The following is a 16,366-nucleotide window of genomic DNA, read 5'->3' on the forward strand; positions in this document are numbered from 1 at the left end:
TTAAGATTTCTTAGTATTGAGCCAAAACTAAATATTAAGCTAAGTTTTCAGAATATTATCAAGACTTTTTAATACTTGGGCAAGATTTCTAAATGTTTAACTAAGACTAAATTGAAAGAAAAGACTCAATATGAAGAAAATACTAAACATTAAGTAAAAAATACATATTAAGCTTCTCAACACAAACTCTCAATATTTAGCCAAGATTTTTAAATATTTAGCTAAGACTAAATATTTAGTTAGGATTCATAAATATTAAGCTAAGCTTTCTAATATTTATTTAAGATTTGTTAATATTTAAGTCTAGATTTCTAAATATTAAGAAATTATAAATCAATATTAGAAAGCTTAGCTAAATATTTACTTTGGGCTGAATATTTAGCTATGATTCATAGAAATTTAGCTTCAGTAAGGACTAAATATTTAGCTAAGACTTCTCAATATAAAGCTGGAATTTCTAAATATTTAGCTAAGACAAAATATTTAGCCAAGCTTTCTAAATATTTATTTATGATTTCTAAATATTTAAATCAAGATTTCTAAATATTCAGCAAAGACTAAATATTTAGCCAAATCTTTTAAAATAAAGCTAAGATTTCTAAATATTAAGCCTAGAAAAAATATAAAGAAAAGAATAAATATTAACTTAGGACTAAAGGTTTAGACAAAACTTAATATTTAGCTATTTAGCTTACAAAATATGTATTTTAGATTTTTAAAAATTTAGCTAACACTAAATATTTAGCTGAGATTCATAAATATTGAGCTAAGCTTTCTAATATTTTTTAAAAAATTGTTAATATTTAGCTTATGCGATACATTTCTCTTAGATTTCTAAATCTAAAGCTACCTCTAAATATTTACTTAAGACTGAATACAAAAAACAGCTGTAATTTTAAAACATTTCCCAATGATATCTAAATATTTTTCAATGTCTTCTAAATATTTGCTACAATTTCTAAATATTGAACCAAGATTTCTCTATTAATCTTTAAGTTCAATTTTCAAATACTTAGCCAAAATTTCAAAATATGTCTCAATGATTTCTTAATATCCAGTCAAGATTATTAATTGTTGAGCAAAGATTTTAAATATGAAGTGAAGACTTCTTGAGGTATGATTTCAAAATATTTAGCTAGAATGCAAATTCACTTTCTGCCCACTGGAGGCACCAAAATAAAAGTCTGTGGAACTGATCCAGCCAAGCGGGGTTTGAGGAAGTTAAACAAATTAGTCAAGAATATTGGAAGGGTCATTTTTGGGGCGATTCAGACTTTTTCAAACTCAACTTCTTCTTCGATGTCGGCCAAAGGATCTTCACCAGCGCCATCACTTGGTACGTTTCTTTTCCAACAGCTGATTTAAAGACTGGGTTTGGTGTTGTTTTCCTCCTACTTTGGTCCTTCCAGCGGACGGGACTGTGAATTAGCATATTAGCTACATACTTGAAAATCATACTTACTAGAAATCTTGACTTTATATTTAAAAATATAGCTAAATGTTTCGATATCAAAGCTAATTACTTAGCTTCTCATCTCAACTAAATGTAAACTAAATGTTTGGAAACTTAGCTACATTTTTAGAATTAGGACTTAATAAATTTAACATGTAGATAATATTTGATATATTTCAAAAGAATTTCACTAAATCTACATAGAAAGTGATTTTTGGAGCTAAACGTGGAGAAATGTTATCTGCAGTGTGTAATTTTCCAATCAGCGTCCCGTGGTTCATAGACGCCAAACAAAGGTTGTTAAAATAAAGTGTTGACAAATTATTGTTCGTTGTTCCTTTTGTTATCTGGACGTTTCAGCCTCGATGGGAGAAATCACTCGAAGCATCACTTGAAATGATCATCATGCAATCATCTGACCACGAACAGAACGCCGGTTTATCTGAGGAAGCTGAGAACAGGAAACAAACATTCGTCATGTCAGGTCGTTAGAAAGAGGAGGAGGTGGCCAGTGATTGCGTTTAGTTCAGTTCAAGGATGGAGTCCAGGAGTTAGGATCGTTAGAGTCGATGAAGAGGAGACGGTCAGTGAAGAGCGTGTCTGCGTCTCCTCAGAAGAGGGAGGTGGCGAGCTGCTCCTCCATCCTTCCAGCTCGCCGCCCCCGCCCTCACCCCCACCCCCGGGCCCCTCAGGCCCCCAGCAGCTTCTTGACGAGGTAGCCCGGCATGCTGTAGAGGAAGAGGCCCAGCATGATGAGCAGCAGCAGCACCACCACGATCTTGATGATCAGCCACTTGTAGCGGTTGCACACCAGGTAGCGGATGGCTTTCAGCGGGCTCAGGAACCACAGGAAGGTGGTGTCCGGACGACTGGGTGGAGGAGAGGACGGAGGGGAGAGCGTGGTGTACAGGTGGATGAAAGGTGGATGAAAGGTGGATGAAAGGTGGTGGATGCAGAGACAGAGAGGAGATGTGATGGAAACAGAGAGGAGTAAAAGAGAAACAGGAAGTAGCTGTTAGCGGTTAGTCAGTCATGAATTCTTCATGTTTTCCTGCAGCATGCTGACCACTCACACAGCTACTGGCTAATGTTAGCAGAGAACCACGTCACAGGGTGGAGCTGCTGATGGAGGATGAAGAGATTACACTGACAGATGAAGGATGGACCAAATAAACACTCACTCTCTGAACTGTGACGTTTGGAAAGTTTTTTTTTTTTTTTTCTATTTTAATCAACACACATCCTACCTACAGGAACTTTGGTATAAACTTTATTTTTAAATTTTTATATTTTTATTTTTTATGTTTTTATATTTAAATATATTTTTTTTTACATTTTGTCATTACTTATATCACATAATTTCATTTTTTAAGAATCTATTATTACATAATATTGATCTTGTTCATTTAAAAATATAAACAAATGCTGTTTAGAGTATTATTTTATTATTTCTTTTTTTTTTTTAAGTCGTGATGATAATTGATAATTAAATTATAATTAAAGACACTGACACTGAATCAAATCACATGTTATTTTGCTGAACTAAAACTGAATTGCATATTGCAAAAAAATTCAATTTTCACTTTTCTTAATAAAGCAATTTTTTTTCACTTTTTTCAATTTTTTGTATATGATTTTTTGATTTTTTCTAATGTGAAAAAAAATGTTTTGGAAGATTTTGCCATTTTTAATTTTTCCTTTTTAAGTAAATTTTAACATTTTTTGAAATTCTGCAAATTTTTGCAAACTATTTAGCTTTTCTTAAATTTATTTATTTTTTTTTAGCTTTTTTTTCCTTTAAATTACATTTCTTTTTAATTTTGCAAATATAAAAAGTTTTGGCAAAATCTCGAAATTTCGCAACTTTTGGAATTTTGGCAAATTTTTGCACATTTTTAATTTTCCTTTCTTTAATTTGCAATTTTCATTTTTTTATTTTTTTGAAAAATATTTCAACTTTTTGATATTTCATATATTTTGCAAAACCTTTTGGAATTTTCGCAGTTTTTTTTAAATTTTCTTTATTTATTTGCACATTTTTATTTATGTTTTTTAAATATTGCAACATTTTGATATTTTGTTAATTTTGCAAACTAATTTTACTTATGACTTCACAAATTTTGCCATTTTTAATATTTTAAAAGTGATTAAAAAACTTAAAACTAAGACATCACATGTACATTTTATTAACAACACAAAAAGCTTCTTGTTCAGATATATATTTAATATATTTTCACTATGATTAGAATTTAATCCTCTCTTTTGTCTTTATTGTGAAGGTAAAGTAGATTTTGTGTCTCTGAATGACTTTAATCCAGGTGAGCTGAGGGAAAATGGCTTCTATTAAAGTGAAGGTTGCAGACCTAAAAAATGGACGTCATTTTGCTCGGCTTGAAGTGAGGTCTCCACATAAACTGCTCCCCCTAGTGGCTGGCTGCAGCATAGGTCAAAAAAATCCATCTCTCCAGTCATTCCAGATGGGCTGTGGTCAAACTCTAAAAAATTAATACACCTGGTAGAAATGTTTCTCACGTCTGATTGTTGTGGTGATTTGAAGATATCATTTGTCTGCCTTGTATTCAGGTCCTCTTTTTTCTGAAAGTTTCATTTTCATTAATTATACGAGGTTAAAAATGTGGTTTTACGTCACGTTTAACGATGAGTGACAGCTGACATTTTTGTGTATTTTTTTCAGGGATTGTAAAATATGTCGGGAGGTAGAGTCAAGAAGTGATTAGACTCTCCAAAGAAAAAAATATATATTATTTTTGTCACCCAGCTCCACTCAGATTCTCCCAGAATCCCTCACAGTCTCTGCTGCACAGACACGCTGTCCACTCTATACACAGTCTATGGCTCTCACCTAAAACAGCTGAAACTAAACCGAGCTTTCTGCGCTACGTGGTTTGGGTATAATGATGGAAAATGTACGATATTAGATGCTGGTTTGGTTTGTTTGTGGTTTGAATTTAATCTACTCTTCTTTGTCATTATTATTTGTGGCAGTATTGAAAGCGGGTTTGGGACTTTTTAGCCAAAACATTTGTTTCCTGTGTGTTTTACGACTCTCTGGAAGTTGCCCAACTGAAATAGTTGCTCCCTGGTCGTCAGCGATGTTTCTCATCTCATCATCCGCCCCCTATGACATCATATGATCCCACAACAACAACAGATGGTGACTCAGATGGCGTGTGATGGCACAGTCACTACTCTACACACAGGCCACAGAGGAGGAGGAGGCGCAGATAGAGAGGGAGCAGAGACACTGGAGGAGGAGGAGGAGGAGGAGGAGGAGGAGGAGCTACGACTACAACAGCAGATCCAGGAAGCCAAGAAGAGGGTTAGTGTGAGAAGCAGAGACACGGAGGGCGGGGCGGAGGCTACCAGCTCGTCAGGCCCCCAGGATCTTCTTGACCAGGTACCCGGGGATGGAGTAGAGGAAGAGGCCCAGCATGAGGAGCAGCAGCGCCAGGCCCAGCAGCTTCAGGATCAGCCAGCGGTAGTTGTGCCAGATGAAGTACCGAATGGACTTCAGGGGACTCAGAAACCACATTAGACTGGTGTCCGGACGACTTGGTGGGAGCAGGGGGGTCAGAGAGGAAAGGATGCAGATGGAGGAAAGGAGAGGAGGAGAGAGGAAAGGAGAGGAGGAGTCACACACAAACAGACAGAGGGAGCAGGGGAAGGAGAGACAGAGGGAGACAGTTGAAGAGATGGTAGGAGAGGAAACGAGAGCCAGAGTCTAACAGTGGCTTTGGACAGTGCAAAGACCAGGGCTGAGGCCAAACTGGACCAGGTTCTGGTCCCTGGGATCTGGTCTGGGGGTCTACATTTGATCCTCTGATTTTTGCACTGTGGGAATGAGGAGGTTAAAGGACAGCGGTGCCTGTGCCTTTACTTTGCTCCACACAACCATCCACGTGTGTGTGTGTGTGTGTGTGTGTGTGTGTGTGTGTGTGTGTGTGTGTGTGTTAGAGAGTTTTATAAAGCATTAAAAATGAAGGTGTGTGTGTCTTACTTTGGTTTCTCCAGGGGGTCGGGCTCGTTTCGGCCCAGTCCAACAGGACTTTTCTCAGCCTCCTCCGCTGTTACCAGATGAAGCTCCGCCTCCACCTTACCCTGTGATACACACATGAACAAGTTTGATTAATCAAACATTAAAACCAGCAGAGACTACACCAAGCGTCTTTAACCTGTGGCTCTTTGACTCCTCTGCAGTGGCTCCTTGTGGCTTTAAAAACTATTACTGAAATAAAGAATTTTTAATTTTCTTACAGAGCGTATTGATGATTAAAGACACTGACACTAAATAAAATAATGTGTTAACATTTTGTTGAACTAAATCTTCATCCCATCTGTCAATAAAGCTTTCAATTTTTTTGTAGATTTTTGGATTTTTTTTATTTCATTTTTTTAATAAAAGAAAATCTATAAATAAATTTGTTTTTTTTTTGAAGATTTAGCAAATTTTTAAAATCTCAATTTAAAAAAAAAAAGTTTAAATCATCATTTTTAGAATTGATTTTTTTATTGCAATTTTTTTAACTGTCAGCATTTTTGGAAAAAGTAGATTTAAAAAAAAATCAACATATAAATGTTTTTTTTTTTTTAAGATTTAGCAAATTTTTAAAATCTCAAATTTTGAAATACAAAAAATCAAATCACATATTTTTATTTTCATTTTTTTTAAATGGCAAATTTTTTAACTGTCAATTTTTTTGAAAAAATTAGATTTTTTAAAAATCTATAAACAACTTTCAACTTTTTTGAAGATTTAGCAATTTTTTTAAAATCTCAAATTTTCAACCTTAACAAAAATAAAATCATTTTTAAAATTCATTTTGCAAAAAAAAAAATAAAATCTATTAACTGTCAACATTTTTGAAAAATGTTCAACTAACGGAAAAGTCATACATTTTGCAAAATTATCAAAATTTATGATATTCATTCAATATTATGTGTTAATAATTATTTAAGTTTTAAAATTTCTGGGTGTTTTTTTTTTGCGATTCCTTTTTTTAAAACTAACAACTCTTTTAAATTTCAATTTTCTTCTGAAACTTTGCAATCAATTTCATTTTTGCATCTTGATTATTATATTTTAATTTGGCATTTTTACATAAAAAAAATTATTGCAAATTTTTCAAAAAGTTTTGAAAAAAAAAAATTAAAGGTGTTTTGATTATCAATTTTTTAAAACTTTTTGCAAATGTTTTGAATTTAAAAGAAGTTTAAACTGTAAATTTTTTAAAACAAAAAGCAAAGACATCACATGCACAATTTTATAATTTCAAAAAATTCTCATGTAGATCTTTGTTTTTTCTTTTTACTAGTTTTTAAATATGTTTAGAATTTTATAAACTCTATAGTCTTTTTTGTGAAGATAAAGTAGATTTTGTGTCTCCTGAATGACTTTAATCCAGCTGAGCTGAGGAAAAATGGCTCCTATAAAAGTGAAGGTAGCAGAGCCCTGGACTAAGCACTTGATAACTTTGCTGTGACCCTAAAGATTAACCACCAAATCTTCTCTGCCAATGCCAAACAGCTGATTCTGACCCTGACTCTTGTTGTGAGCCTGGGTCCTACAGTAGTGGTCAGAAACTGTCTGCGCCATGAAGAGGCATGCTACGTCTGACTGATCTGTTCAGCATTGGAAAAACTCTGAACATTTTTCACGGTTGCATCCCACAAACTCAGCTCTGCTGCTGATCCCACGAATCATCGTTAAGTTTTGTTGCTGACTGACTTTGTTCATGCTTTTATAACCTGTGTCGCTTTAATCTCTGACTCACAGTGAGCTCCATCTCGTCGTTCTCGTCTCGTGCCACAAACGGCCACCAGCCCTTCACCCTCTTCTGTTTGAAGATGGAGATGGTGGGCAGGTCCTGCTCGTTTCGGATCATGTTGAGGGAGCACTGCTTGGCCGTCTTGGCGCCACGAGGGAACCGGTTCAGGTCCAGCTCAATCGCTCCTGGGAAACAACACGAGTCAGACAAGAAGGATCAATGATTCTACCTCATCTGGTTGGAAAGAGGGTGAAAAACTTCTGGGTAAATTTCAGGAAAGGTCCCTGAAGATGTCTGTGGAAATACTAGCTTAGGAATACTGGCAATTTTTAGAGTTTTGTTATTGTCAGCTTGAATGAACTTTTCAAGAATGAATGACCCTGATCAAAACAATCAGAGATAAGTGATATTATTTGTATATGTTATCAAATTTAAGTATTCTTTCAAAAAAACGTTTGTTTTTTTTTAATTATTTTTTTTTATTTTAGAATTTTTTTCAATTTCTGCATTTTTTTTTTTTTTTTTTTTAGCAAATTTATATGAATTTGGAGCAATTAAATCAATATATGTTATCAGATTCAAGTATTCCCTCAAAAAAAATAAAATCTTTGAAAATTTATGAATTCAGTTTTTTAAAATTTTTTAATTTTTAATTTTATTTTTTTGCAAATTGCTGAATTGAAACAATTTTTAAAATTTTCAAAATTGTATTGATTTAATTTTTTGTAAATTGTTTTTATTTCAAATTTTTTTTAATTCTGTTTCATTTTGGACTTTCAATGTTTTTTTTTCCTACATTTTTGCAGTTTGAAATTTCACATTTAACATTTTAGCAAATTGTATAATTTATTTTTACATTTTTTAAATTTTAACTTTAGCAAAACTTTGCATTTTTGAAACTCAAAAAAATTCAGAAATTTCATTTTTTTTATTAAATAAAGCCAAGAGTCAGTTTTTCCAGCAGCTCTTACCGAGGAAGTCGTCTGCAGAGAAGTGGTCAGCGTCCCAGACCTGCAGCGTGAGCCGAGGAGGGATCTTATACTCCGTCTCGTCCCAGGAGAACATGGACTCCTTCTTGGAGATGACGATCTTCTCCTCGGCCATCAGGTATTCGAAGGGGAACACGAAGCGCCAGTTAAAGTTGCCCTCGCCGGTCAGAGAGTGATAGTGCACGTCCGTGTCCTGCTTGTCCTCCTGCTGCCCCTTCAGCCACCTGTGGAGGTCCACGCAGAGCAGAGTTAGCTCCCACTTCAGGGCCACAGCTGCAGGATCAGAGGATAGATTGAGCTTTTATTTTCATGCAGGTCTAAGGACTGAGTCTCAGGAGTCAGTGAAGGATTGTTAGATCACTGAGGTTAATTTGGTTGGTTTAACAGAGCACAGGACATGTAACATGTACCAGGCTGCTAACAAGAGAGATGATGCTAATAGGTCAAACTTAAAACACATGTTGCACCCCAAAAGCAAATCAGATTTAAGTGTGAGGCGAACAGAAAGTGTTGCTAAAAAAGCAGAAAAATCTGATTTGATGTTGGAGCTTCACAGTATTTCTCTTTAAAGAAGCCATGCAAACGAAAACAAAGGTTGCCATATGCCGTTTCTGATCAATGCTGATCAATGAGGAAATCTTTCCCTAAAGGAAACTCTTGTGTTCACCAACCCGATGCAGCCAGCAGACGATCAGAGCCTGCAAGGTCGCTCTGCGGTGGCTGTGAGTCTGGCTTCATTAGCGAGGAGGAGGAGCAGGAGGGGGAGCTGCACTCTCAGGTCTCAAAATGCAAAACTAAAAACATGAAATGAGAGCAAACAGCAGGGGACTCTCCGTCTGTTACAGCTCAGTAAAAACTAAAACTGTGAGGGGTTTGGTCGTTCAGACGCTCGGGGTGTAAGGCTGGGATTAAAGGAGGAGCCATCAGTAAGTTAAGGTCAGTGTGACTTCATCATGCCTCAAACCATGAAACCATAAAGCCACAGCTCTACTTCACCTCCTACAACATCAACAGCCCACCAACTTTCCATGCACCTGTGGCTAACCTCAAGTTTTACAGCCCTGGGAAGATAACTACATCTACAAAAAGACTAATCTGGAAGAAAATACAGATTTTAATTCTGAGTGGATGGATTCATTTAACTGACAACATGCCAGCTCAATATACATGCTTGATGTGTGGGAAGACAATTAATCAATATATGTAATCAGATTCAACTATTCTTTCAAAAAAAATTAAGATCTTTAAAAATATATTAATTCAATTTTTAAGACTTTTTCCAATTTTTTAAAATATTTTAAGTTTCTATAAAAATATTTTTTTAAATTTAAACAATTTTACAGATTGTATAGATTTATTTTTTTTTTCAAATTTTTGTAAATTGTTTAAATTTCATTTTTTTTAAAGTTGCCCAAATTTTGAAAGTTCAATTTTTTTTCTGCAGTTTGAATTTTCAAATATTTAAGCAAATTTTTTAAAAAAATTTTTGAAATTAAAACCATCAAAATTTTGCATTTTTGAAACTTAAAAAAAAAAATCAAATATTTGTATTTTTTTTAACTTTGAAAATGTATTAATTCATTTTTTTGAAAGTTTTTCTAAATTTTTTAAATTTTCAGGTTTGTTTTTTTATAATTCCAAATTGTTGAACTTTAAACAATTTTCAAATTTTTCCAAATTGTATAAATTTTATTTTTTCTTGTAAATTGTTTACATTTCGATTTAAAAAAAAAAATTGCACAAATTATGAAAGTTCAATTTTTTTCTTACAATTCTGAAAAATTTGAATTTTCAAAAATTCAGCAAATGGTTTATTTTATTATTCAGTTTTGGAAATTTTAACTTAATCAAAATTTTGCATTTTAAAAAACTTTTTAAAATAAAAAAAAATTCAATTTTCAATCCAAAATAAATTGAAATGTTTGCAAATTTATTCAATTTCAGTTCTTTTTGGAATTGTTTCCAATTTTTGAAAATTCAAAGTTATTTAAATGCAAAATGAGGCCAAGTGGTTTCTATGACTATGAATTTCCAGACTCCTGGTCTAACCTCCTCCTGGCTCTCCTTACAGACGTGTCTCACTAATCCAGAAAGAACTACGCAAGAGCGTCAGCTGTCAATCATTGTAAAATGTGACGTAAAGCCTTGTTTTTAAACTCTTATAACTAATGAAAAAAAAAAAATTCAGAAAAAAAAGGACCTGGAAACAATCCAGCCCAATAATGTCTTCATATCAACACAACAGTGGGATGTGAGAAACATTTCTACCAGGTGTATTTAGTATGTAAAGTTTGACCACAGCCCCATTCAAATGAATGGGGGAGACAGAGTTTTTGACCTATACTGCAGCCAGCCACCAGGGGGAGCAGTTTTTGAAAGGTAAAAGCTCAGTGGGCCGTTATCGCTGCACAGTCGATGTACGGTGCAAAGAGAAGCTGAGAATCTGCATCAAACACGTCTTTCAGCGACTCGACTGTTTCCCAGGAAGTGAAACTTCACTCTGCTCTGTCACAAAGTAAATGAAGGCCACAGTGAGCCCGGGGTTTCTTTTCAGCATTTAGGCATACATCAGGTAAAAATCTCCACTTTCGGTTGCTCATTTGTTAAAAAGTTAACAAAAACAACCCAGCGTGAGCCAACAAGCACACAGCACTCTGCAGGATGCAGGACTCTACGGTCCAGACGCATCCCATGCTTCAAGAAAAGCTGCAGGATGACAGCGTCTCAAAAACAAAGCTGTTTTCTTCTACCATCATGCATATCATTTTTTGGTCTCCTTTTTTTTCTTTTACATGCAAACGGCTCCAAACATCCGTCATCAGAGATGAAAATATCTCAGAGCTCTCCATAAAAAATGACTGAGTAACTCTGTGAGACAGGATCAAACCACAGAACAGAAAGCAGGAAGTTATTGTTTGTTTAAAAGCAGCGCTGGTTAAAGAGAGAAGTTCACTCCTGACACTGGAAACAGCAGACTGACTGAAGAAAATTGTAGTTTTAAAGAGGAGGGGAATGAGAGATCCAAGGAAAAGTTTCCCATGAGACTTCTTTGTCAAGGTGTTTCAATCCTTTGGATTCACTGAGGAGCTGCTCTGAGACTTTGGATTAAACAGAGGGGCTGTGATTAAATGATCTCAGATCTTGAAGAATTAGAGTTCAGCAAAACAAAAAGACTTTGATTAAAAACTAGGAACTCAACTTTATGCACGTCAGCATTTTTGTCTGATTTTAATTTTACTGGGCACAAGTTTGGAAATTGTTTGCCGAAATAAAAAAGTCTTTTAGTGTGTCTCAAATCGCATACTTCCATACTGTGTACTCAAAATTTTCAAATTGAGTGTACTACATACTCACTGGCTTAGTGCGCAAATTTTGAGGGTTTAGTGCTGTCCCAAATCACATACTGCCGAGCGCCGTACTCACCGGGAATGACGACATGGTGTCGACCTCTACGTCTAACTGTGACCGGCTTCCAGCGCATTTCCACCAAACACCGCCACTATTTGCCAGCGAATTTTCAAAGCCTTTTCAGTAGTTTATTAAACACAGCTAATAACACGATCAGCGGTGTAGTTTATTAACAGGGGTCGGTGCAGCTGACTGAAGCTACCGAGAGAGCTATGCGGGGCGCTGCGGCATTTAAAATACATCCACAAATTAAATGTCTGAGTGGTGCTTCTGGTCATGTATTCACTGTGCAGGGTCTAACCTGCTTGTTATTATATTTACCTGGTTCACTGGGTAATGCTAGGGCCCCGGTAACTTTTAGCCCAACGAGCTTTAGCATTTGAGATAGCTGTTAGCTCAACTAGCATTAGCATAGCCCAGTGTTTCTCAACCCTGGTCCTGGGGGACCCCTGCGCTGCATGTTTTAGATGTTACCTCACTCCAGCACACCTGGTTCAAATGAATGGCTGGTTATCAGGCTCGAGCAGAGCTTGATGATGAGCTGATCATTTGAATCAGGTGTGTTGGAGTCGGGTAACATCTAAAACATGCAGCGCAGGGGGTCCCCAGGACCAGATTTGAGAAACACTGGCATAGCCTATCATTCGCAGAACAAAACAAACAAAACAAGTTACACCACATACACAATGTCAACAGCTGATGGTGCTTGGTGGAAACAACACGTGTAAAAAACAACATCAATAACTTACATTTTTACATTGCTGCCAGAGGAGGAAATGAGTGTGTTAAGTGTCCACAGCTGCATACTCAAAATCCGGGACGATTTGAGTACATCATCCTGGTACTTTTGCAGACTCGTTTCTCGCATACTATGCATACTGTTTTTCATTTTGACGCAGTATACTCAAAATTTTGAGTATTTGAGTATGGAAGTATGCGATTTGGGACGCACTATTTGAATAATACCATCTTAATCCTTTTTTTATTATACCCATTTTATATTATTTATTTTATATTTCTTTTATTTCTAACTTAAGTTTTAAAAGGGTTAACTATTTTTTAAACTGTTATATAACATGCAAAATAATCTAAATAATCTTAATTTAAAAAAATTGTGCTAAATTTTTAATTTTGCAAAAATAAAAATCGTGATATTCATTTTTTTAATATCGCCCTCCCCTAATTAAAAAACAAATCCACACTTACCCCACATTATAAGTTGGATAACAAAGACTCAGATCATTGGAGAGGAATCTTTATTTTGTCCTTTGCTTTTGTTTTTCTTTGTTATTGATTTATTTGTTGCTGGATTTGGAAAAGATGTACTGCTAACATTTATTTAATTCATTTTTTTAATTCATTTTCTTTCCTCTTCTACTTTTTGGGATTCTGTGAAGATCTGTGTAAGAGCAAAGCTGAATAAAATTGTTCAAAAAAAAAAAAGTCACAATTTTGTTTCATGTAAGTTTTGAGAAAGTTAAAAGTCAAATCAGAAAACAAAAACATTAAAATACTCAAACACGTAACGTGCCAAACATTTTCGAAGGAGCTTTTGAAGGAGATACTTTAAAGTCCTCTAGACTCCGCAAGATCTGTGTCTGGTCCGTCTCCATTCGGTGTTTTTCCCACAGTAATTAATCAATCAGTAAGTTTCCTGCCCCGTTAACGAGCCTCTCATCATTCAGACTTGTTGAGTTGAAACCTGTCAGCTCTGGTGTGACGGAGCAGAGACGGACCAGACGTGGATCTGGTGGAATTCTGCTGTTTCCAAAGCTGAGAGCGAACTTTGACCTCAGAGTAGTTTTTGTGGTTTGACCCTTCTGAACATTTTTAAACCGTGAACAGTTTCCAGCGTGCTTGCTGCAAAGTAAGACAAGCGAGGTTGCGTGCTGGATGGAGAGTTGCGACAGGAATGAGTGTGTGTGTGTGTGTGTGTGTGTGTTTGGGGGACGTCAGGAAACAAAGGAGGGAGGTGTTGAACGAGCCATGCGATGGATTCGTGTGTTTACCCCCTGACATAGATGTCAGACATCTTCTCTCCTGTCATGAAAGCATCGTCCTCTAGAATTACGTCATCAGTGTTCCAAATAACAACACGAAGCTCAAAGCTAGAGAGCAGAGCATTGACCAGAGGAGAGAGAGAGGACGACAGACAGACAGGAGACACACCACAGACACAGAGACCGACGACACGGATACGCACACACAAAAAAAGAATGGAAACAAAAACAAAAGAATGGTTAACTGCAAACAAAAAGAAAAAACATCCACGCACAGCTCACACCCACGGGACGAGGCTTGGTCCCAGCGTCCCTCTGTACCTACCCCCTGACAAAAATGTCACTGGACTTTTCCCCAGTGAAGTAATCATCGTCCTCCAGAATTACTTCGTCTGTATTCCAAATAATCACCCTGAGCTCATATCTGGTAAGGGGGGGAGGAACATACACACACACACACAGTTGGACTTAAATGTGAAGTAGAGAGCGAGCTAACGGCTAAAATAGACTCACCATAGCTTAACCCGGGGGTTAACTACACATTCTGCAGAAAGACTCAACAACTTTTTAGAAAGTTTAAAACATTTCACATTACGTCTGCAGTGAGTCAGGAAACATTTGATCAATATTTCTGTGATGATACTGACGTTTTATTCGCTCCAGTCTTGGTTTACCTCTTTGGTTTCCGTGGTGCGATCTCGATGGCGGGTCCAGGAGCAGGCATGTCCATGGGGAACATGTCCACCCACATCTCGATGCGTCCCTGTGGACACAGAGAGTCTCATTTCTGCACATCTGCTCCGTGATCACAGCAGATTGTTCCTCTCCTCTACCTGCTCGATGCCTGGTTTGTCTGCGTTCAGAAGAGGTCGGGTCTCCACGTGTTCAGGGACCAGCTTACAGCCCACCCGGGGGATCTCCTCCCAGTGGTTCAGCACCGTCAGCGCCAGATGCTCCTCAGTCTGCTTCTTCAGACCTGAGACACAAAACGCTCACGTTTAAACCAGACTGTGGATCACCTGAGGTCAGTCTGTGACACTACTTCCTCTCAGTATGACGGATAACAGTCGTACCATTTTCATCCTCGATCTCAGTGGGTCCCGTAAAGATCCGACTGGCCACCTTGACTTTCCCTCCCGGCCCGTAGTGAGGCCCATCGATCTTTCCGTCCTTACAGAGTTTTGCCAGGATCTGAGTGGGCTTCATGGGGTCTCGCCAAACGTTGTATCCATGGCTGATGTGAAAAAAAGGAAAAAGGGTTTCTGAATCTTTGTAGTCCTTCAGCCGCCTGGTTAACATGCAGAATTTTTTCATCCTGATTGAATCTCAGGTTCACTGTTTACATGTGACATAATCTGTTCCAGTCTGGTGTTGACATGTGCCATGACATTTGTTCAGAACAACCATTTTGCAGACATTATCAAATAAAAAACTCTTTTAAAATAAAAAAAAAATTGCAAAATTTTTAAAAACTCTATTTTCAATTTTTTTGTAAATTTTCTGAAATTTCTTTTTTTTGCAAAATATATTGCAATTTCTTTGAAATTTCAAAAACTTTCCAAAGTTTGAGCAATTTTTTTACTTTCAAAAAATGTTGAAAATATTGCATTAAAAAAATAAGAGAGTTTTGATTTTTTAAAACAATTATTAAACTTTATTCTTTTTTAATTTCATCATTTTTCAAAAATCCTTTTAGATTTTTTTTTAAATTGGACATACTTTCCCCCAAATTTTGAATTTTCATTTTTTTTTTTGCTTAATATTTTGCAAATTTTCTTACTTTTTGCTCAAGTTTTGGCAATTTTTTTCTAACTTTTTTTTGAAAAAATGGCTTTCAAAAAAAATTAGAAAGTTTTGTTGTTTTTTTAATTTTTAATTTTAATTTTTTTTAATTTTAGTATTTTTTCAAAATTCTTTTTTACATTTTTAAATGTGAGAAATTTTTTGAAAATTTTTGAAATCTAATTTTTTTGATAAATATCTTGCATTACTTTCTTAAATTTAAGGAATTCTTTGACTTACAAAAAAATTGAAAATATTGTTGTTTTTTAAAATTTAAAAAAAAGAGTTAAAAGTTAAAGTTTTTGTTTTTAAATATTGAATTTCAATTCTTTTAAAATATCAGTATTTATGACATTTATTTTTTGCATATTTACAATTTGAGATTTTTTTGCAAAATTTTGAACTATCTTTTTTTTTTTTACATTTTTGCACGTTTATTAAGAATAAAAAAATCTGAAGACATCACATGTTCAATTTCATCAATTTAACAAAACCTGTTGTTTAGATTAGTATTCACTAGATCTTAACCCTGTATAGAAGTTAAAGATTTTATTGTCTTTATTGTGCAGATAAAGTAGATTTTGTGGCTTTTATCGCAACATAAGGCTCTGTGTAAATCCAGCCTCTGTGTGAGCCTTTGCAAAGTTATAATCTTTAAGCTTTTATGTTATTATAAATAAAATGTGTTACAGATAAAATCCTTCTTACACAGAATAGTTGGATGAAATGCCGCAGGTGGCTCTGTATTTACTGTAGAAACGATTCTCTAAATCGATCTTCGTTTCTCCGATCAGGTCATCAGTGCCGACCAGATCCCAGTCGTACACCGACACCGTCAACATGGACTCCATGGGGAACGTGGCCTCGATGTCGAACGATCTGAGAGGAGACAGAACATCTCCAATATGGTTAGAAGCATAAAAGACCCCAAAAATAACTTTAGAAAAT

At 35.6% G+C, this 16,366-nt stretch overlaps 1 protein-coding gene across 12 annotated transcripts in view; it reads right to left on the minus strand.

Annotated features, from left to right (window-relative positions):
• Window positions 1-1,799: 1,799 nt before the first annotated feature.
• Window positions 1,800-16,366, minus strand: part of otofa (otoferlin a) — a 137,491-nt gene continuing 122,924 nt past the window's right edge. For 7 of the 12 annotated variants that reach the window (XM_074685553.1, XM_074685549.1, XM_074685550.1 and 4 more), the window contains 10 exons: window positions 16,127-16,297; window positions 14,710-14,870; window positions 14,470-14,612; window positions 14,311-14,399; window positions 13,962-14,060; window positions 8,211-8,452; window positions 7,246-7,424; window positions 5,472-5,572; window positions 4,838-5,025; window positions 2,187-2,322 (listed from right to left, as the gene is read on the minus strand). In XM_074685553.1, coding sequence (XP_074541654.1) covers window positions 4,845-5,025; window positions 5,472-5,572; window positions 7,246-7,424; window positions 8,211-8,452; window positions 13,962-14,060; window positions 14,311-14,399; window positions 14,470-14,612; window positions 14,710-14,870; window positions 16,127-16,297 — 1,366 coding nt within the window. In that variant the 3' untranslated portion in view covers window positions 2,187-2,322; window positions 4,838-4,844. Of the gene's footprint in view, window positions 2,323-4,837; window positions 5,026-5,471; window positions 5,573-7,245; window positions 7,425-8,210; window positions 8,453-13,645; window positions 13,745-13,961; window positions 14,061-14,310; window positions 14,400-14,469; window positions 14,613-14,709; window positions 14,871-16,126; window positions 16,298-16,366 lie in introns of all 12 variants that reach the window. The other 5 variants (XM_074685555.1, XM_074685554.1, XM_074685544.1 and 2 more) reach the window with 2 other exon arrangements.

This window comes from Halichoeres trimaculatus, unplaced genomic scaffold (assembly GCF_033239565.1).
Source record: "Halichoeres trimaculatus isolate MK-OKI-2021-1 unplaced genomic scaffold, fHalTri1.1 fHalTri1_scaffold_13, whole genome shotgun sequence".
Lineage (NCBI taxonomy): Eukaryota > Metazoa > Chordata > Actinopteri > Labriformes > Labridae > Halichoeres > Halichoeres trimaculatus.